We start from the raw sequence: 23,508 nt of genomic DNA on the forward strand, positions 1-23,508 counted from the left end.
CACTGAGGGCATGTGGGGATTCAACATCATCCTCGGCATCAAGGAGTGTCGATACTCAGCATCAGGCAAAGGCCATGAAGCACAAACATCAATCCCCCTCAATGCATGGGGCACCGAGGGATCCAGTCCCTGAGAAGCGTCTGCACTGGGAGAACTGCTCCCCCTCCTTTGTAGAGATGTCAATGCAAGAGTCTCCATGCAGCCAGGACCAGGTGCCTGAATCAACCCCGACAGTTCAGCAGGCTGCCTCTGAACCGACACCCCAGCCTTTCCCAATGTCGTCACTCAATGAGCGCATCCAGGCCATGCTTTTTGAGTACTTGGCGGGGCTACTGCAACAGAGTGCATCAGTATCTGGGGTGCTTGCACCAGCTATGCCTCTTTCTGCTACTCCACATGGCTTTCAGCCTATGGTGAGTTCTCCAATACTGGTGCCATATGAGGTACCAGTATCCACAGCTGCCCATGCTGTCATCCCCTACACGTTGGAGAAAGCTTCACCAGAGTCATGGGTGGAGCCTACACCTTGATGCCTTTCCAGGCACGGACATGGTTCCTCTATCTCAAGGAAGGCTCGGTCTTAGCCTGCCCATGAGGAGTTCTTTGCTGACAACAATGAGGAGCGCTTATGGACGTCTGATGAGGACCCTAGGTACTCCTCAGAGGAGGAGTCCTATGGTATCCCATCTGACCCCTCCCCTCCAGAGGAAATGAAGAAGTCTCCACCTGAGAGCCTTTCCTTCCCCTCTTTTGTCAGGGAAATAGTGGCGGCCATTCCAATTCGGTTGGAGATGGAGGACAAGCCCAGGGATGAGATGTTTGAAGTCCTAGATTTTGACTCTCCTTCTAAAGAAGCTGTGACAGTCCTGCTTCACAAGATCCTGCAACAATTTCAGGTGAAGAACTGAGAGTCCTGTCTGTCAGTACTTGTCCTTCCCAAAAAGATTGAGACTATGTATCAGATCCAGAGTACCCCTCTGTTTGATAGGCCACAGTTGCTTCACCATTCCCTGGTGGTGGAATCTGCACTCAAAAGAGCCAGAGGTTCTAGGGACTTTACTTCGGCACCCCCAGGCACAGAAGATCAAACCCTGGACTCTTTTGGGTGGAAGACGTATCAGGCCTCTATGCTCATCTCCCGCATATAATCTTGCCAGCTCTACACAAGCCTTTTACTTGCGGACCGTGGTGTGCAGAATATCGCATTTGGCAGACGCTTTCCCACAGAAGCAACATGAATCTCTTCACCAGTTGGCCAAACATCAAAAGGCATGATGTAAGTTTTTGGTCGGGGCTCTTATGATACTTTTGAAGTGGCATCCAGGATCTCTGCCCAGAGTACAGTGATGCACAGACTCTCATGGGTGTGAGTCTCTGACTTGGGCCCTGTGGTCCAGCAGAAATTGGTGGGTGCCATGTTCTGGGGAGGGGGGATAACCTTTTTGGAGAGAAGGTGAGGAGCTTGCTGACCTCATAAAGAAATATACTGATACCATTGATACTGTCTCCAACCAAGCGCCTTCTGCACCCTCCTCATCCAGAATGTTTTCAAACAAGATGAATAGAGCTCCCTACTACTCTCAGAGGAATAGGTATGCTCCTTCTTCTCGCCAGCCTCAGCAGGTTCAGACCCAGTGCATTTGTTCTCGTCAACAACCTGCGCCTAAGGCCCAGCCTAAGCTCCCCAGCCAAAACAGAGGATGAGTTTTTGACTGGCTCCGGCAGAGCATAACTGCCATAACAGTGGCCATTCTGGATAACCTACCGGTGGGGGGGGGGGGGAGGGGGGGTGAGGGAGGCTGAGTTTTTCCCAAGAGAGGTAGCCCCTCGTAACCTCTGACTGGTGGGCCCTTCACATTGTCCGTCTTGATTACGCTCTTCATTGGCATCAAAGACCTCCAAATTGTCCTCTGAGACCATGTTCATTCAGCTCTCAGCACAGGAAAGTTACTTGCAGAGGAACTCTCCACCCTTCTAAAGGCCCATGCAGTCGAGCCTTTTCCACCAGGGGAAGAAGAAAAGGGATTCTATTACAGGTAATTCCTTGTCCCAAAGAAAACAGGGGGGATCCATCCCATTCTAGACCTTGGGGTCCTGAACAAATTCCTTATCAAAGATAATTTCAGGATGATTTCCCTATGCACCGTTCTCCCCATGATTCAGGAACATGCTCTCTGGACTTAAGGATGCCTATATCCACATTTTGATACTTCCCAGTCACAGGAAGTATCTCAGATTCTGGATAGTGAAACAGCACTACCAGTACCATGTTCTGCCATTTGGCCTCATGTTAGCTCCCAGGGTATTCACCATGTGTCTAGCAGCAGTTGCAGCATATTTGCGCAGGCTGGAAATATGTGTTTCATGATCTAGACAATTGGCTGGTCAAAAGCACATCATAGGAGGAGGTGACAGTCAATGTGCCTAACTATTCGGATGTTGGAGCTCCAAGGGTTCATCATAAACTACCCCAAGTGCTGCCTTCTCCTGGTCCAGCGATTGGAGTACATAGAGCCCTGCTTGATACAATGAAGTTCTGGCTTTTCTTCCAAAAGGTGAGGCAAGTGTTGATAAGGTCTCTGCCCTCAAAGTCCAAAGCAGCATAGCTCAGCAGATGTTGAGATTAATGGGCCACATGGCCTCAACAGTGCATGTCATTCCTTTTGGATGTCTCCATTTAAGAGTAGCCCAGTGGACCCTAGCTTCCCAGTGGTCTCAGGCGGCTGGGAATCTAGCGGATGTCATCCATATTTCTCCAGAGTTGACTCATGCCCTTCTCTGGTAGACAGTTTGAATGAGTTGGACTGTGGGACTACCATTCCAAATTCCATCTCCTCAGAAAGTGCTAACAATGGATGCAATCCAATCTAATCTGGGGAGTTCATGTGGATGGGCTTCGCACCCAGGATACTTGGTCTGCTCAGTAAACAGATCTCAATATTAACATCCTCAAGCTAAGGGCCATTTGGAATAATCTAAAGGCTTTCAGAGATCAACTACCGAACCAAATTATTCTCATACAAACAGACAACCAGACTGCAGTGTGCTATCTAAAGAATAGCAAGTTTGTCTGATTTTACTTCAATATTTTTTTGGTTTAATTTTTTAGAGTCAATTGTTTAGAGGAAGGAAAAGACCTCATATGCTCGGCTTGTTGTCACTATTTTAACAACAAAGGTACCATTCAACCATCCTTACCGGTCAAAAAAACCTCCTCACTTTTTTCATATTCTTTGATACAAAATTAATCTTTTTCTTTTCATTCACTTAATTGCTTTGCTTCAAATTTAAATCTTTATTCTCTGATTGAAATCTTGAGAGTTAATACCATGGGATTGGACTTGCAGGCACTCAATCAGGACACTGAGGGCCCTGTTTACTAAGCCGCATTATAGATACGTTAGCGTTTTTAAAGCGCGTTAACTATGTACGCACATTAACTGTATACACACCTACAATATCACTATAGGCACCTACATGGGTGACGTGCACGTTAATTGTAAGTACGTTAAAAATGCTAATGCACCTTAGTAAACAGGGCCCTTAGAATGTAATGCTGATGGTTTGTCTCCCAAAGAAGCATATAGTGAAATGGAGGCGCAAACCAAAAAAAACAAGAGAAGAATTTCCTTTGAAACAGATGTGTCCTTCAACTCTCAAAGTTTTAATCAGAGAATAAAGATTTAAATTTGAAGCAAAGCAATTGAGTGAATGAAAAGAAAAGGATTAATTTATATCAAAAAATTTGAAAAAAGTGAGGAGGTTTTTTAGACCGGTAAGGACGCTCGCATGGCATCTTTGTTGTTAAAATAGTGACAACAAGCCGAGCATCTGAGGTCTTTTCCTTCCTCTAAACAATTGACTCTAAAAAATTAAACAAATAATATTGAAGTAAAATCAGACGAGCTTGCTATTCTTTGTGTTGAGTATTCTTAACAGCAAGATACATGCCATAAGAGTTTTTAATAGTGTTCTATATTTATTTATTTATTGCATTTGTATCCCACATTTTCCCACCTCTTTGCAGGCTCAATGTGGCTTACAATATATCATGAGTAGTGGAAATAGATTAGAAAATAGACGTTTAGTGTTACAGAAAAGATCTTGGGTAACATAGTAGAATTTTAAACAAGCAAATATTATAAAATAGTTCTGAATATCTGTGGAGGGGATGCATACATTTACATTGGTTGATCTTTGTTGTATGCCTTATTAAAGAGATGGGTCTTCAAGAATTTACGGAAGTTAGTTGGTTCGTAAATCGTTTTTAAGTTGCGCGGTAGTGCGTTCCATAACTGTGTGCTCAGGTAGGAAAAGTTTGACGCATGCGTTAGTTTGTATTTTAGACCTTTGCAGTTGGGGAAGTGAAGATTAAGGAATGTGCGGGATGGTCTTTTAGCATTCCTGGGTGGTAGGTCTATCAGGTTTGACGTGTAGGCTGGGGCTTCTCCGTGGATGATTTTGTGGACTAGGGAGCATATCTTGAACGTGATGCGTTCTTGAAGTGGAAGCCAGTGTAGTTTTTCTTGTAGGGGCTTAGCGCTTTCATATTTTGTTTTGCAGAATATGAGTCTGGCTGCGGTGTTCTGGGCTGTCTGAAGTTTCTTGATTATTTGCTCTTTACAGCCAGCATAGAGTGCGTTGCAATAGTCTAGGTGACTGAGCACCATTGATTGCACCAGGTTTCGGAAGACGGTCCTTAGGAAGAAAGGTCTTACTCTTTTTAATTTCCACATTGAGTGGAACATCTTCTTGGTTGTGTTTTTCGCGTGGCTCTCAAGTGTTAAATGTCGGTCGATGGTAACTCCAAGGATTCTTAGGGTGTCCGATATTGGAAGGGACAGGTTTGGTGTGGTAATGGTGGTGAATTTGTTCGTATTGTGTTGAGAGGTGAGTATTAGACATTGGGGATACGGGATCCTACCCCTTGTATCAGGAAGCAATGGGAATGTGGCAGTGGGCCCTCCTTCATGGAATGGTCCGTTGAGCCACATACCTACCAGGAAAGGACAACTGCCTGTCGGACAGATTGAGCAGGGTTTTGCAACCGCACAAGTAGTCTGTCAACATGGGCACATCTACAGTATCTTCCAAGGGAGAGGCACCCCCTTGGTGGATCTTTTTGCAACTCATCTCAACAGAAAAGTCCCCCACTTCTGTTCCAGGCTTTGATCACATGGCACACTAGTGTCAGATGTCTTTCTCCTCCATGGGGGAACGGACTTCGGTATGCATAATCCTCCAATACTTTTCAAAGAAAAGACTTTACAACTCAAGCAAGACCAGGGAACTGTGAACCTAATCAGATCTTAGTGGCTGAGGCAGATCTGGTTTCCCCTTCTTCTGGAGTTGTCTTCAGAAGATCTGTGAAGATTGGAATATTTTCCGACCCTCATCACGCAGAATGAGGGATCTCTTCTGCATCTCAACCTCTAACCCTTGGCTCTCATGGCTTGGATGTTGAGAGAATAAACTTTTGGTCCTTAGATTTGCTGGAGGAAGTCTCCTGCACCTTGCTGAGAGACAACTCATCACTAAGAGGTGCTAACTCATTTAAGTGGAGGTGAGGTAAGCCCATCTCTGAACAATCTCTAGTCATTTGCTTCATTTGAGATTTGTTATTAATAAAGCCCCCTGCCAAACCTCCACCTGTGTCATTGGATCTCTATATTGCCCTCATTGAGCCCAGCTGTTGAAAGCCCCTTTTTAGCAGCTTGTTTCCTGTCATCTGAATTATTTGATCTGGAAATTGTGTTTTTGTTTGTAGTTGCTTCAGCTTGCAGAGTCATTGAGCTTCAGACCCAAAAATACAAAATACAGTGGCCCGACTGATATTCAGAATTTCCAGATTTGAAAGAGCATCTCCATTATTGATCAGGCTACATTGACTTCCAATAAAAGCGAGGTCTGTTTTTAAAATCTGTACCTTCATATACAAAATACTTTATGGAATGGCGCCTGACTACATGCTAAACTTGATAGACTTCCCGGATTGTAATGCATCCCTAGGTAGTAGAAACTATCTCATCCTTCACTTCCTTAACAGGACGAATATCAGATAAAAATCTGTATGTTTTCATATGTGGGCACAAAATGGTGGACTTCATTCCCTAAGGGGCCCTTTTACTAAGCCACTTAGGCGCCTACACACACCCAATGTGCGTCAATTTTGAGTTACTGCTCAGCTACCGTGTGACCCTTATGATAATTTCATTTCTGACGTGCATCCGATACATGCACCGGAAAATATTTGTATTTTCTGGCGCGCGAGTGGTAATCGGCATTTTATGCATGTAGACCATTACTGCCCGGTTACCATGTGAGACCTTACCACTAGGTCAATGGCTGGCGGTAAGGTCTCAGACCCAAAATGGATGTGCAGCAATTTTCATTTTGCCACACGTCCATTTTCGGCAAAAATTTTAAAAAGGCATTTTTTTACAGGTGCACTAAAAATGATTCTGCGTGCACCCACAACACACATCTACACTACCGCAGGCCATTTTTCAGTGCACCTTAGTAAAAGGGCCCCTAAAGTAATAAGATACAATGATCGTTACTTATCCTTTCCCAAATCCCTAAAAACTTAATTTTTAAAAAAGTTTCTGTCTCTAGATATTTATTTTATTTTTTTATTTATTTGTGCTTGTATCCTACAATTATCCAAAAACAAGTTTTGGTTCAGTGTGACTTACATTTAACAGTTGTTAGAGATTACATTGATTCAATTACATTTACAAGGTTGTATGATACTGTGTTTTACAGTGGTTGGCAACACAACTATTAGTGCATGTGGAATAGTCATTGGGTCTCTTGAGAAGATATGTCTTAGTTCATTTCTTAAATGAAAAGATGCATTACAGTTAAAGGTTGTGTTGTGTATTGTTCCAGAATATTTTACTCATAGAATTTTCAGAAAAGGTAGATCTTTAAGACTTTTCTGAACTGGAGGTAGTACATGATGCTTCTAATGACTATGGGAATTGAGTTCCACCATTTTGAGCCTAGGTAGCTAAATCCCGCCATGTAGGTGCGCCTGGAATAAACTTCCTGAGCCCCTACGTCTTGCCCCATCCTTGGCCACCTTTAAATCTAGACTGAAAGCCCACCTCTTTAACATTGCTTTTGACTCGTAACCACTTGTAACCACTCACCTCCACCTACCCTCCTCTCCTCCTTCCTGTACACATTAATTGATTTGATTTGCTTACTTTATTTTTTGTCTATTAGATTGTAAGCTCTTTGAGAAGGGACTGTCTTTCTTCTATGTTTGTGCAGCGCTGCGAACGCCTTGTAGCGCTATAGAAATGCTAAATAGTAGTAGTAGTAGTAGGTGGAATTGTATAGTAGGTTTTTGCAGCTGGGCAGATGAAGTTGTAGGTAACCTCTGGTTCCTAGATTTGCATTTCTTGGTGATAGTTTGGGCATGTCTAGCATGTAGTCCGGTGACATGCCAAACAATATTTTGAAGATGATTGTGCTGGTTTTGAAAAATAGTCTGGCCTTGATTGGGAGCCAATGTAGCATTATGAGTAGTGGGGTTGTTCTATCATATTTTGACTTTTTGAATATCAATCTCACTGCTGTGTTTTGGACGGTCTACAATGATCGTAGTAAGTTTTCTTTGCAGCCTACGTATACTGCGTTACAGTAGTCTAGTTGGGACAAAATCAGCATCTGCACTATAAGGTTGAATAACTGTCTGGGGAAATAGTCTCTGATTCTTCTCAGTTTCCATAGTATTTTGAAGCTTTTTGAAGTGATTGCAGCAACTTGGTCTTCAAGGGTCAGATGTTTGTCAAGAATGATTCCTAGCATTTTTATTTGTGTTTTGATTGTGTAAGATTGTTGATCTATTATGAGGTTTTGGTAAGTAGTGGGATTGTACTGGCTGGATAAAACCAGGAGTTTGGTTTTGTCTCAGTTCAGTTTGACAGTTGTGACTCAGTTTTCCATGAGATCGAGTCCTTTTTTGACCTTATCCAGTATCTCTGTGATGCTGTTGTTGCAAGGTATGTAAATGGTGACATTTGTCTGCGTATATGAATGGGCTTAAACCCATTTTTTCCAGTTTCTTGCCAAATAGAGCCATCAGGACATTGAATAATATTGGTGATATCGGGGAACCTTGTATTCAGGGATCCAGGAGTCTGAAAATTCATTGGACATCTTGCCAAGGTAGGATTTAGTTCTTAGAGAACCACTGAACCAGGCTGCTACTGCTCCAGTTATTTCTATGTTGTCGAGCAGGATCATTAGTATTGTGTGATCTACTAGGTCAAAGGCACTTGACATATCGAATTGTAGTAGTAGGAGTAATATTGACTGGCCTTGGCTTATTATTCTTTTGGATTTTGTGATCAGGGTGGTTATGACTGTTTCAGTGCTATAGCATGGTCTGAAGCCTGATTGAGAGCTGTGAAGGACTGAGTAGTGCATTAGGTATTCCATTAATTGTGCTATTAGTTCCTCCATTGTTTTTGTCAGCAGAAGTATTGATGCCACTGGTCTTTAATTAGTGAGTTCACTGATCCTTCTGGTGGCATCTGAAGGGATTGGAGTGAGTATGATGTTGCCCTTGTCAGAAGGGAAATGGCCTTTTGAGAGCATGTATTCTATATGTTCAGTTAAGCATTTGATGAACCAATCTGGTGGGATTTCCATCATGTAGTTTGGGTAGCTATCTAGTAGGCAGTTGGCATGTGCATATTTTGTCAGTAGTGCTTTAACTGAGCTGGTTGTTGATATCTTAAAGGAGGACCAGATTCTGTCTGCCTTGATGTGGTCCTCACTGATTTCACATTCTTATAGGAAATCTATGAGTGTTGTTTGTGTTGCAGCTAGGTTTGATCTTAATTTTATTATTTTTCTTCAAAATATTGTGTGAGCTTGTCTGCTGTTGGTGGTTTTTCATTTGACATTAGCGAAACTTGTGTGTTCAGTACGCTTTTCATTAGTTCATATATTTGTTTCATGTTTTGTGCAACAATGTTTTATTATACAGTCTAATTAAGAAATTCTTCCTCCACTGTTTACAAAAAAGTTTATTCAAAATATTTTTCTTATTCACAAAACCTCTCAAGTGGCATAGAAAGCATAATTGTCCATTATTTTTAAACATCAGTGTCCATTTACACTATCCTATCTCCTTAATACAGAGTAAACAATGCAGATACTTAGCTTTATACTGATGATTGCATCAATCCAAATGCTTTACATATGTCACTGATATTTTCTTGAAGTTTTGAAAATAGACTTCAAATTGGGATAAAATGTTTCCAATTGTAGTCTTCATCAAACTGTTTATGCTCATTAGGATGTTCCAGGAGTAGATCTTAATTTCCAATTTCCAGTTTAACAAATCACCAGTTAATGATCGCTGAAGGTGTTCTCTACCAACTATTCCTTGACACTCGTATCAAATAAAGTCACAGGTTGAAATTCCAAGTTTTTGGTATAGAATCTCTACATGGACTCATGTTTCGCTAGAAGAGTCATCAGGAGCTTCTACAAAATATCATCATATTCTTACATCAGAAAACATTATATTCACCACCATTACTGTATGTGTATGAACATTCCTATCAACTATATCTCAACAATCAATCTTCATAGTTAAAACAAAAATGAAGTGGAAAGCATTGTTTGTCGGTGTGCCAAGTCACATTACCACTCTCCAGCTTAACTGCCATTCGACGCCAGTGCATGTGTATTTAAACCATTAACCGCACTACCTCTACAATGCTGAATGACATCACTTAATCAACCCCTTTGAGTGTGTATCTAAAAAATGACAAGCTTTCCCTTTCATTTATTGCAGTTCATGACATTCAACCTCTTTATTTAATTCTCCCGGATCCACAGTACCCCACTGAAATATAAATCTTTGTTCAAAACGCACAAGTAATTCAGAAATATCACTGCAACTTGTTTGTTTTGGACAAAGATTTATATTTCTTGAGGCTGTTGTATCTTCTTCCCCAGATACAGCGAAGATACTTACCTGTAGCAAGTATTCTCCGAGGACGGCAGGTTTCACATTCTCACAACTGGGTAGACAATCCGTGTCGCCCGGGTCGGCAATATAGCCAACAAAAAAGTTTGCAAGAGTGTTCTGGGGCACAAGGGGCACCCCAGTGCGCATGTGCAGAGTGCCTTCCAGCCTGCGCGCGACCGCATCTCTTCAGTTAAATAAAACAGCATAAATATGAAACAAAAAATATGAAGAAGACAACTCTTCATAGGATTGTGAGAATGTGAAGCCTGCTGTCTTCAGAAAATACCTGTTGCAGGTAAGTATCTTCGCTTTCTCCGAGGACAAGCATGCTTCCAATTCTCACAACTGGGGAATCCCTAGCATCCAGGCTCAAACAGTGGTCAATTGGGCCTCGCAACGGTGAGGACTACACGCAGATTAACCTGAAACAAAACACAACTAGGTGAAGGTGCAGCCTGGAACAGAATAAAAATGGGCTTAGGAGGATGGAGTTGGATTTTAACCCCAAACAGATTCTGCAACACTGACTGCCCAAACCAACTGTTGCATCGGGTATCCTGCTCAAGGCAGTAGTGAGGTGTGAATGTGTGGACTGAAGACCACGTCGCAGCCTTGCAAATCTTTTCGATGGAGGCAGACTTTAAGTGAGCTCTGACATTATGAGCCATGACCACCAAAGTCAGCCCAGCTTGGGCATAATCTGCTAGCCAGTTGGAAATGATGCGTTTACCGATGGTGGCTCCCCTCCTATTGGGGTCAAAAGAAACAAACAACTGAGCAGACTGTATAAAGGGATTTGTCCGCTCCATGTAAAAGGCCAATGCTACTACTACTACTATAGCGCTACTAGACATACGCAGCACTGTACATTTGAACATGAAGAGACAGTCCCTGCTCGACAGAGCTTACAATCTTATTAGGACAGACAAACAAGAGATAAGAGAATATTAAAGTGAGGGTGATAAAATAAGGGTTCTGAACAAGTGGATAAGGGTTAGGAGTTAAAAGCAGCATCAAAAAGGTGGGCTTTTAGCTTAGATTTGAAGACGGCCAGAGATGGAACTTAACATACTGGCTCAGGAAGTCTATTCCAGGCATATGGTGCAGCAAGATAAAAAGAACAGAGTCTGGAGTTAGTAGTGGAGGAGAAGGGTGCAGATAAGAGAGATTTACCCAGTGAATGGAGTTCCCGGGGAGGAATGTAGGGAGAGATGAGAGCGGAGAGGTACTGAGGAGCTGCAGAGTGAATGCACTTATAGGTCAATAAGTGCATCTTGCTCTCTTGCTGTCCAAGGTGTGCAAGATGCTTTTGCCAGGGTGGGTATGAGGTTGGGGAAAAAATGTTGGCAAGACAATCGACTGGTTCAGATGGAACTCTGACACCACCTTTGGCAGGAACTTAGGGTGCGTGTGGAGGACTACTCTGTGGAGATGAAACTTAGTATAAGGTGCATCCACTACTAAGGCTTGACGCTCACTGACTGTATGGGCTGAAGTAACAGCCACCAAGAAAATGACCTTCCAGGTCAAGTACTTCAGATGGCAGGAATTCAGTGGCTCAAAAGGAGCTTTCATCAGCTGGGTGAGAATGACGCTGAGATCCCATGGCACTGGTGGAGGTTTGATAGGGGCCTTTCACAAAAGCAAACCTCTCGTGAAGCGAACAACTAAAGGCTGTCCAGAGATAGCTTACCTTCTACATGCTAATGATAAGCACTAATTGCAGTATAGTGAACCTTTATGGAGTTGGTCTTGAGACCAGACTCTGGCAAGTGTAGAAGGTATTCAAGTAGGGTCTGTTGTAACCAGGTACCTTTCTTGTGCAGCCAAGGATAGAACTATCTCCTCCAGCCACAGGCTCCCGGTACAATGAATAAATAGATGTCCACCAGTAACTTCAATCTTAAGGACTTTTATTCCATGCAGGTTTTTAGTACACAGTTCCAACAGCAGCATAGCACATACCAGGATTCAATACAGGCTTCAGTCTGGGCTCTTTATCCAGTGCACAATAAACAGTAATTCAATTCCCCAAGACAAACAGTTCTTTCAGTTCATCATCACAGTTCAGTCACCAAGCAACATTTTCTACCTTCTATCCTCTTTACCTTCAGGAGAGTTCAATATTTTAGGGACTCCTTCTACCCAAGGGTTTTCCCCTGCATCAGCTTCACAGTGAATTCAATACTTTTGGGACTTCCTCTCACCCAAGGAACCTCAGCCTGCTTCAGTACTTGAGGGAACTTCCTGCCCAAGGATTTTCAGACTGCAAATACTTTTCTCCTTCTCTCTCCTGAACTGAACTAATGAGACACTTCCCACCTGCCTAATTAATCCCTGGCTTCTGCCTTCACGACCAATCATTCTCCACTCATTAGCTTCTCTACACACCCATAACAGCTGAGCATTAGACTAATGAGGAGCTCCTGCACACAGGGTTTCCTATCTCTCTTTCCCCCTAGTGGCAGCCAATCTACACCTCCTGTTAGCTTACACCCATGTCCTCCCTTATTGCAGCTAGGAGTCCAGTCCGGGTTTTCCATCTCACTCCCTGGCTCCTTGCCTGCAATGCCTTCTGGGACTTGTAGTTCAGACTGAAACTGCCTTAATCCAACTATCCTGGATGTGACTTTATCACATACCCCCCCCCCCCCCCCACTTAAGAAATTGCGAGTCCCGTTGGGACCTTCGCAATTCTAGAGAGAACCCTTCGTCCTTTTTACGCCTCCTTAGGCCTCGGCGTCTAACATCTTCGCCCGCTTTCCTGACCCATGGGTACACCCCCTTTACCACTATGGGCTTCTGGCGTACTTTCCTCAGGCCTAATCCCCTTATCACCTCAGGGGAACTCCTAGTCCTACCCCTCTCATGGCTACAACCCTGGGATGTACTTCGCCTACTTGGCACTGATTGGTATTTGTGGGTTGTGTATAGGGTCCTAAGTCTTCTTTTCCCTGGGACTTTTAAGTGTATCCTATCCCTCCCTTTTGGTATAGGATAACCACCCTTAGTACTGGACTCCCCCAGCCTCCGGGTGCTCTAGCATCCCCCTGGCCCCCTCTCTGAGCCGGGGTCACCTGCCTAGAGGTTCTTTCCTCCCCTGACTCTAAGGCGTGGTATCTGGGCCCAAGGATCAACCCTTTCTTCTGGGGCCTGAGCCTTTCCCTTCCTTGGGCAGCCTCTTTCCTTTTCTGCTTGCCCTTCCGGGGTTTCTCAAATTCCTTAACCTTTACACTACCTCTTCCTGGGGTTTTAACAGTGCCCTTCTGACTCTCCCTATCTTGATCATTACTCAGGGATAGGAGTTTACTCAATTTAACCCCTCCTGGGTCCTTCTTTCCCTCCAGCTTTTTCTGGAGGTCTACAATGCAGGCCTGGGCTTCCTGAAGCTCTTTTAGTCTTCTCTGCCCATCCTGGAAGAGGACATCTACCGCTAGGGTCAACACCTTGCACTTCTCCTCCAGGGCTTCCTTACCTCTTTCTGCCCTCTCTGTGGTTTCCTCAGCCCGCAGCCTCTCAACAGCCCACTCAGCTGCCCCCTGAGCTTGAACCTGTTGCAACTCCTTTATCTGAGTTTCCAACTCGAGGTTCCTCTGAGTCAGGTATCCTACCCTTTCCTGGGCTGCCTGTATCTCCACCAATAACCCCTCTACCCTTTGGGTGTATCCCTTGTGCAGGTCTTCTATCTGGATTACCTTCTCCCTATTAAGCTCACTCAGGCCCCTGGCCTCAGCTTGGGTCTGCTGCAATGCCATAGTTAACTGAACCACCGCTTCAGTATGTCCCTGCTGCACTTCCCTCAGCGGGCTTTCCTGTTGGCACTTACATTCTCCCAGCCCAGCCTTTACCTGGGTTAAAATCCCCCTCAGCTCTCCTATAGCTGTTTGCTGTAGTTTACCCATCTCCTTAACACTTTCCTGCCTTCTGGCCAACTCCATCTCCTTGTGCTTCACCTCCTGCTTGGCTTCTTCTAATTCTGCCCTTACAGAGGTGACAAGCTTATTCTCCCTTTGCTCCTGGAGTAGAATCAAGGCTTACTGTTCCCTTATACTTTCCCTTAGGGCCTCTTGCTCTTTATGCCACTCCTGGCGAGCATTCTGGAACTCAACTTTAACTAGGGATACCCTCTGCTCCTGATCTCGTTGCAACTGGACTGTGAGGACCCTCATCTCCTGCTCATGTGTGGACTGCAGCTTTGCTAATTGGGTCTCATTTTTGGCTTGGGTCCCTTCCAGGGTAGCTGTAAGATGGACTACTTCTGCTTCCTTTTCTTCCCTTAGCCTACCTTCTGTGCGCAGCTCAGCCCTAACCATGGCTAGCAGTGCCTCACAGCCTTCCTTCTGCTTAAGGGACTCGGCCAGTTTGGCCTCCAAGGCATGCACTGAAGCAGCCATTTCTTTCTTACAAGCTGACTCCAATAGGACCCATCTCTGCTCATTCTCCCTTAGACTATTCTCCATTACCTTATGGGACTCCTCTTGCTGTTGTATATTGCCCACTAAAGTTACCACCAATCCCTCATTAAGTTCCAGGACCTCCCTCAGACGTTGCTCAGGGTGCCTATAGAGTTTCTCCAGTTTACCTAGGGCCTGTAACTCCCATTCTGCCTGCCAGATGCTCTCTTTTAGGGACTTCAACAGCGGGTTCTCATACTCCTTTTGGGCTTCCTCTTGGAGTTTCCTATCCAACTCCCGGCTATCTTTGGGAAATTCCCTTAAGCCCCTTTCCAGGGCGATAGGTTTACTACCTTCTACTCCCTGGGTTTCCCAGTATTTCTCCCTTGGGGCAACTCTCCCTGGCTCCCCACCACATAGAAGTACTGCCAGTTTTTCACCGTAGCATGGGCAGCCTACTCTTTCTTCAGCTGTCTCACCCCCCTGCTCACAGTGTACCTGGACTTCCCCTACACCATCAGGACTACTTTTTATCCTGTCACCTGGGAAGTCCTCACCTGGGCCTACCACCCCCCCCCCCCTTTCACTTTCCTAGTGGGTTTACCCTTTTCGTCAGGACTACCACTATCCTGCAACCGGGGTTTTCCTTCCTTGTCCAGGCACCCCTCCTCCCTCTGGGCACTTTCCAGGTTTATGGCCTCCCCTCTCCCTGGGACATTGGGTGCTCTCCCTGCAGCAGGTTCCTCCTGACCCTCTTCCCTGCAGACACCTCTTTCCCCTTGGGTTCCCGGCTTCACCATGAAGTTTGCCCCCAAGGAATGGGTCACCTCCGGACTTCCATGGCCTTTGGGCTTCCTCTTGCCTACCATGTCACTTAACCCCCCCCCCCCCCCAACTGACTGTAGGATTACCTATATCCTCCCAGTCTCCCAGTTCATCCTCTGAACTGAATACTTCCAGACACCACTCTCCAACATGGCCTATTTCCCCACATTGGTAACACACTGGCTCAACCTTCTTTCTCCTCCTTGGGGTTCCGTCTTCCCTAGACACCCCTTCAGGCTTAAGCATAGTCCCACCAGTCTTTAGACAAAGTCCTCCTCCAAGTCCCAGAACCTGGATCATGGTGTCCATCCCTGCCATGTCCATTCCTTCTGCGGGTGACTTGGGCTCCGGCCCCTCGGGCCTCTGGACTTTTCTTTCCGGTCTGACCCATCTCAGCCTTCCCATGGCTCCAGTGTCCTCCTTGACCGTCTGATGGGATGCAGCCTGCAACAGAAGAGAAGAATCCAAGTGCGGACTGCCTGTTTCCCCAGTCCTACATTTGCGCTACTTCTTAACCTCGTACCCGAGTTCACATCAACCAAGCCTTTCTACAGTTTACTGGAACTGCCCTTCTCAGTTAGGATCCTCCCTCGCCTCCCCCTAGGTACCCTTTACCTGGGCAGGCAAGTAATGCGCCTTCATCAGCGTTGGCCCCCTTGACGGGCTTCAGGAACCTCCTGGACACCACCACCTTCACCCTGTAAAGCCAAAAAAAAAAAAGGAAAGAGACCCAAGCACGATATCTTTACACTGGTCCCCCTTTTCAAGCCAGCCCGGTCCACTCCTGGTCTTCCCCACTTCTCTTTATCCAGCCTTGGCCCCCCCCTAGGTACCTCTTACCTGAGGCATCCAGGATTTAAGCATTCAGGCCACTACGACCAGACTCTCTGGCTTGCATGGATCCATGTTCGGTCCCATCTGGGAAAGTGCCATTTGTAACCAGGTACCTTTCTTGTGCAGCCAAGGATAGAGCAATCTCCTCCAGCCACAGGCTCCTGGTACAATGAATAAATAGATGTCCACCAGTAACTTCAATCTTAAGGACTTTTATTCCATGCAGGTTTTTAGTACACAGTTCCAACAGCAGCATAGCACATACCAGGATTCAATACAGGCTTCAGTCTGGGCTCTTTATCCAGTGCACAATAAACAGTAATTCAATTCCCCTAAGACAAACAGTTCTTTCAGTTCATCATCACAGTTCAGTCACCAAGCAGCATTTTCTACCTTCTATCCTCTTTACCTTCAGGAGAGTTCAATATTTTAGGGACTCCTTCTACCCAAGAGTTTTCCCCTGCATCAGCTTCACAGTGAATTCAATACTTTTGGGACTTCCTCTCACCCAAGGAACCTCAGCCTGCTTCAGTACTTTAGGGACCTCCCTGCCCAAGGATTTTCAGCCTGCAAATACTTCTCTCCTTCTCTCTCCTGAACTGAACTAATGAGACTCCTTTCCACCTGCCTAATCAATCCCTGGCTTCTGCCTTCACAACCAATCATTCTCCACTCATTAGCTTCTCTACACACCCATAACAGCTGAGTTGAGCATTAGACTAATGAGAAGCTCCTGCACACAGGGTTTCCTATCTCTCTTCCCCCCTAGTGGCAGCCAATCTACACCTTCTGTTAGCTTACACCCATGTCCTCCCTTATTGCAGCTAGGAGTCCAGTCCGGGTTTTCCATCTCACCCCCTGGCTCCTTGCCTGCAATGCCTTCTGGGACTTGTAGTTCAGACTGAAACTGCCTTAATCCAACTATCCTGGTTGTGACTTTATCACACTGTGTAGGTCAAGAAAGGGGATCTATGGCCTTGCTGTCACACCAGACGGCAAACCTCTTCCATTTAAAAGAGTAACACCTCTTAGTGGAATCTTTCCTGGAAGCCAGCAAGACCCGGGAGACACCCTCTGAAAGACCCAAGGAGGCAAATTCTAGGCTCTCAACATCCGGGCCATGAGAGCCAGACATTGGATGGGATGTGGAAGCAACCCCTTGTTCTGGGTGATGAGGGTCAGAAAACACTCTAATCTCCACAGTTCATCAGAGGACAATTCCAGAAGAAGAGGGAACCAAATCTGTTGCGGCCAGTAGGATATGATCAGAATCATGGTTCCTTGATCTTGCTTGAGTTTCAACAAAGATTTTCCCACTAGTGGTATAGGAGGATACACATACAGAAGACCTGTTCCTCAATTTAGAAGGAAGGCATTCGATACTAGCCTGTCTGCCTGAAGCCTGGAACAGAACTGAGGGACCTTGTGGTTCAGTTCCACCAAGGGGGTACCCCATTCTCGGAAGATCTTGCGGGCTATGACCACATTCAGAGACTACTTGTGAGGTTGCATTATTCTGCTCAGTCTGTCAGCCAGGCCGTTGTTTACACATGCCAGATAAGTGACTTGTAGAAACATGGCATGACAATGTGCCCAGAGCCACATCTGGACGGCTTCCTGACACAGAGGGCAAGATATGGTGTCCCCCTGCTTGTTGGTGTAATACATCACAATCTGATTTTCTATTTGAATTAGAATAATTTGGTTGGACAGCTGATCTCTGAAAGCCTTTAGAGCATTCCAGATTGCTCAGAGCTCCAGGAGATTGATCTGAAGATCCATTTCCCGGAGGGACCAGGCTTCTTGAATAAGAAGCCCATCTGCATGAGCCCTCCCACCCCAGGAGTGATGCATCCGTCATCAGCACTTTTTGTGGCTGGGGAATTTGGAATGTTAGTCCCAAGGTCAGATTGGACCGAGTTGTCCACCACTGAAGAGAGTGTACAAGCTCGGGGGACACTCAGATGACATCCTCAAGACTTCCCGTGGCTTGATACCACTGAGAAACCAGGGTCCATTAAGCAGATCTCATGTGAAGATGCACCATGGGTGTAACATACACTGTGGAGGCCATGTGGTCCAGCAATCTCAACATCTGCTGAGCTGTGACCTGCTGCAACATCCAAACCTTGGATGCGAGGGACAGAAGTTTGTCTGCATGCTTCTCCAGAAGATAGGCTCAAACAGTCTGTGTATTGAGCAGGGCTCCTATGAACTCCAATTGTTGAATAGGATGGAGATGGGACTTGAGGTAGTTTATTATGAACCCTAGTAGCTCCAGCACCTGAATAGTCTTACGCATGGACTCCCGAGCACCGTCCTCCGAGGTGCTCTTCACCAGCCAATCATCGAGATAAGGGAAATCATGAACTCCCAGACTGTGTAGCAATACTGTAACTACCGCTAGACATTTAGTAAACACCCTGGGAGCTGACGCGAGGCTAAAAGGCAACACACGGTACTGAAAGTGGTGTGCTCCCAGCCAAAATCGAAGATACTTCCTGTTAACTGGAAGTATCGGGATGTATGTATATGCATCCTTCAATTCCAGAGAGCATAGCCAGTCGTTCTCCTGAATCATGGGAAGAAGGGTGCCTAGGGAAACCATCACGAACTTTTCTTGGACTAGAAATTTGTTCAGGACCCTTAGGTCTAGGATGGGACACTTCCCCCCTGTTTTTTTCTGCACAAGGAAGTACCTGGAATAGAATTCCTGCTGTTCTTCCCCTGGTTGAACGGGTTTGACCACATGGACCTTTAGAAAGGCAGAGAGTTCCTCTGCAAGTACCTGCTTGTGCTGAGAGCTGAATGAATGAGCTCTTGGTGGGCAATTTGGAGGTTTGGATATCAAATTGAAGGTGTATCCTAACTGGACTATTTGAAGAACCCACCAGTCGGAGATTATAAAAGGTCGCCTTTGGTGAAAAAATTTTAACCTCCACCCAACCGGTAAGTCCGGCATGGGCACTTTGACTGCGGCTATACTCTGCTGGAGCCAGTAAAAAGCTCGTCCCTTGCTTTTGCTGGGGAGCAGCAGGGGCCTTGGGCGCACGCTGTTGATGAGAACGAGTGCACTGGGTTTGAGCCTGAGCAGGCTGGCGAGTCGCAGGAGCATACCTATGCCTAGAATAGGAATAGGAAGCACTCCATAACCCACCAAAATACCTCCTGGATGAGGAGATGTTTGCAGAAGATGCCTGGTGGGAAAGAGAAGACATAGAATCAGTGTGCTTCTTGATCTGGTTAATGAGCTCATCAACCTTCCATCTGAAAAGATTATTCCCCCAGCAAGAGACATCCACCATTCTCTGCTGGACCGAATGGTCCAGGTCAGAAGCACACAGCCATGAGAGTCTGCACATCGTAAGTGCCCCTGGCCAAGAACATGCAACACACCTGCTGCTTGACCAACTGGCGAAAAGGCTTGACCTGCTCTGGAGGGAGCGCATTGACCAAGTCAGACAGTTTCCTCACCAAGTTCCACAAGTAGACGCTCATGAAGAGCTGGTAAGATTGAATGTGGGTGATGAGCATAGCGGCCATATGTTTCTCCCAAAAGAGTCCGAGGTTCTAGCTTCTGTGCCTGGGGGAGCCAAAGCATAGTCCCTAGTACTCTTGGCTCTCTTGAGAGCGGCATCCACCACCATGGAGTTGTGAGGTAACTGAGACCTCACCAACCCAGGTTCCCCATGGATCCAGTATTGGGTATCAATCTTCTTGGGGACCACAGGGACAGAGGAGACGACCAGTTCTGCATGAGGACTGCCGTACCTCATGTAGAGGAGCCATCACTGCCTCCTTAGGTGGAGAGATATAGTCCAGGACCTCGAGCATCTTAGCCCTGGGCTCATCCACCACTTCTTCAGGGAATGGAATGGCTTCCACCACTTCCTGTACAAAAGATGTAAAGGAGAGGCTCTCCAGAGACAATCTCCTCTCAAGCGGAGGGGAAGGCTCAGAAGGAATCCCATAGGACTCATCGGAGGAAAAGTACCTGGGATCCTCTTCTAATTAGAGAAAAAACCCTCTCTCAGATGGTGTTCTCAGCAAATTCCTTATTCAAAATGTTAAAAAAGGCGACCCGACACGAGTCGTGTTTCAGCCCTACCAGCCTGCATCAGGGGTCTATGAACAGATAAATATATATTTTTTATGTCCACATAGATAATACACAGCATAGGAGTTTGGCTGCAATTTAACAGCTCTAGGAAAATATACTGCTTCACAAAATTCCTATGTATGGTTTTTTCAGTTGTATGCTTTTATTGAATGGAGGGGGAGCAATCCTTCCGGCATCGACGCTTCTCGGGGGCCAGATCCCTCGGCGCCCTGGAGCTCCTGGCACCATGCATTGAAGGAGATGAGTGTTGGTGCTTCTTGGCCTTCTCCAGATGCAATTCCCCTAAACTCGGTGCCGACGAGGACAATGTCGAATCCTCCCGTCACCTCGGGGTCGGGTCTGACAAAGGTAGGTTCCGGGGGACCTACACAGCAGGAGGCCTCAAGACAAGTGGAGACCCACTCAATGCCTCACTGCTTCCAGTGTCTCTGGGCCTCGCAGCAGCCATTCCTACCTCCCAATGTCGATGCCTCCCTCGAAGTCGACACCGCTGACCTCGATGTTGATGCCGACATCGAAGGACCAGACCGAGCTCCGAAAAGTTTCTCTCTTTGAGCTTCTCGGGAAATGTGTGTCCTTTTCTTCATACAAAGACAAAGGGCACAATTTGCCAGGCTGTGGGCGGGCCCAAGGCACTGAATACACCAAGACAGTGTATCTGTACCCGAGATGGTTTGGTTGCACTGAGTACAACGTTTGAAGCCACTGGGAGTCTTCGATGACACGAAAGAAGGCTTCAGCTAAATTAAAAGACTCGATTGTGACTAAAATAAAAAGAAAGGCGCAAAAATGGAGATACCTGACCGAGCAGGCCTAAAAGTGGCCCGCGACAAAAAGAAAAGAAAACTTAAACGTGGGCCCAAAAACTAAAAGAATAAAGGGGGTATTTTGTAAAATAAATAAATAAAAGAAGAAAAACAATGGAAAAATCACAGAAAAGGCACAAAATAAGGCCATGGAAAAGAAAAACTCACACGGAAAAACAACAACTGAGGAGTGTGGCCGTGCGGCGGGCAGGAAGGCACTCCGCGCATGCGCAGTGGGGCACGGCACGTGCGCCAGAAGGCTCTAGAAAAAGTTTTGCTGGTCATTATGCCAATTCCCAGGCCAACGCGGATCATCGACCCACTTGTGAGAATGATTCAGCCTGTTTGTCCTAGGAGAAATGTTATTCTATTTCTATAAAATGAGATGGCAAAGGAAGTGGATGGAGAGTTGGATATCTTGGCTCCAGTGGCAAAGCCAGGAATTTTGAACAGGGGGTGCACCTCCCATCTCATTCTTGCCGCCTCTCTCCCTCCCCCTTCTCCATACCTTAAAATCACCTCCAGTGTTTGCCCGGTCAGAGCCAGTGGCATCATTGGCTGCCTGCATCCTGCACCTGGGCTTTCTCTCTGAACCATTCTGCCCTTCAGAAAGCAGGAAGTTACACCAGAAGGAGCAGTACAATTCAGAGAAAAAGTCCTGGCCCTGCCCAGGCAAAGACTGGAGGTGATTTTAAGGCATGGGGGAAGTTAGCGAATTGCGAGAGCTTTGCTGGGTCGAGAAGGGAAAGGAGAGGTGCAGTGATAAAAATTTGGTTTTGAAAACTTATTTTCAGTATAAAGAGTTTGTGATATGAAGTTGCAAGGTTTTCCAGATGTTGTGTGAGTAATTTTATGTCTTTATTTGTCCTTAAAACACAGGTATTGGCTATGGGGATGTCTTTTTTTTCTAAAGATCCCCGGCAAGTGCCTGGTGTCATATAAAAGTATGCAATATGTTTTCTTATACATAGCATAACTGGAAAAATCTCTTTTATATAAAACAAAGTAAGAGGAGGTTAGAGAGCTAGAGCCTGATATTTAAAAGATTTATGCTCCAAACTTTGAAAATTATGCTCCTAAATTGGCATCGTCTTTGAAAATTTACTAGGGCTGAGTGCCTAAATTTATACTAAAAAATTAATTACACTATTAAATTTAGGAGCATAAAAAGTGGCTGGCAACAGGAATGAATTTATAGTGAGGAAAATAAATTATGAGCTTAGCACTGATTTTCAGCAGTAGACTCATAAATTAGGCTCACCAACCTAGGCAAATGGCAGGTCTAGATATATAAGCATAAATTTTAAGCTCCTAAATTAACACAGAATAAGGACGTCCAGTCAGTTTACCACATATGGACGTCCATTTCTCGTGTATTTTAGAAAAGGATCTACCAACATACTGCCTGTTCTAAAATACATGAGAAATGGATGTCCAAGTGCTGGCCATATCTAGCATCAACATCTATTTTACACACTGAAATGTCCAAACTATGAACAGGGTAAAACAAGGTTCATGGAGGTCCGGAGTGTGCGTGTTATAAAATAGCCACATTGATATCCATGTGGAGAATTAGTCTAATGGTTAGAGCAGCTGGCTGAGAACCAGAGAAGAACTACTGTAAACCACCATTAACATATTTATATATAAGCATTTCATGTGCTAGTGATCACTGTTTTATATTTCGTTCCTAAGCAATTATAATTAATATGAAAGCTCAAGATTTATTTTGATTATCATACAAAGTATATAATGATACAATTGTAATAAACTATTGTTTATCATTGTCTAGAAGAGTATTCACCAAAGTACATCAGCCCAGCCCGCAGACACATTAGGAGGGCACTGGAATCGCAGCATGTCAGCTGACAGCCGAACACGACTACAAAGAAGATACTAATACTATTAAAAACCATGCTAAACTGGATTTCCATTCCAAGTCATTTCTGTACACAAATGTAAAATATATGTACATGTGTGTGGTGGGTGTGTGTGTGGGAGTATGTCTGCATGTGTGTGCATGTATTTGTGCACACACATTTTACAGGGTATGTAATCAATGACAAAATAAATATTAGGAATATTATAGGTTTTGAAATTAGTTTGTATTCAGGAGATTAATTCTATATAAAGCACTTTACTGTAATATATTGTTGTTTTCTAAGAACTGAAATACCTCATCTTGTATTTTCTTATATATATTAAGTTTACTATACCTTATTGTATCTTAAGACTAAAGAAAAAATATTTTGCTACACAAATTAAAATTATTCATGGGTTAAACTCTTACACCTTCATTTTTTCCAAAAAATGATTAAGAATTTATATTTCAGTTTTAAATGAGATGTTAGGAGAAATGATCAGATTACTAAAAAGCTAAACAACAGTGCCTAAAATATAACATTGTCAGATATTTTTAATATTGTCTTCCTTATAAACATATGGATTATGTGGATAAAATGTTAAAAAATATGAGTAGTTATTATGATTTTTATTTTATTATGCACCTTTTGCAAATCTGAGCTGTATAGT

The 23,508-nt window shown here is 44.9% G+C and overlaps 1 protein-coding gene across 4 annotated transcripts in view; it reads left to right on the forward strand.

Annotated features, from left to right (window-relative positions):
• The window catches only part of CEP126 (centrosomal protein 126), a 252,066-nt gene extending 228,980 nt beyond the window's left edge, over window positions 1–23,086 (forward strand). For 3 of the 4 annotated variants that reach the window (XM_030200229.1, XM_030200234.1, XM_030200233.1), the window contains one exon: window positions 22,769–23,086. In XM_030200229.1, the coding sequence (XP_030056089.1) occupies window positions 22,769–22,876 (108 nt within the window). In that variant the 3' untranslated portion in view covers window positions 22,877–23,086. The remainder of the gene's footprint in view (window positions 1–22,768) is intronic. The other variant, XM_030200230.1, reaches the window with a different exon arrangement.
• The last annotated feature ends 422 nt before the right edge of the window (window positions 23,087–23,508 follow it).

Source organism: Microcaecilia unicolor, chromosome 4, assembly GCF_901765095.1.
Source record: "Microcaecilia unicolor chromosome 4, aMicUni1.1, whole genome shotgun sequence".
In the NCBI taxonomy this organism is placed as follows: domain Eukaryota; kingdom Metazoa; phylum Chordata; class Amphibia; order Gymnophiona; family Siphonopidae; genus Microcaecilia; species Microcaecilia unicolor.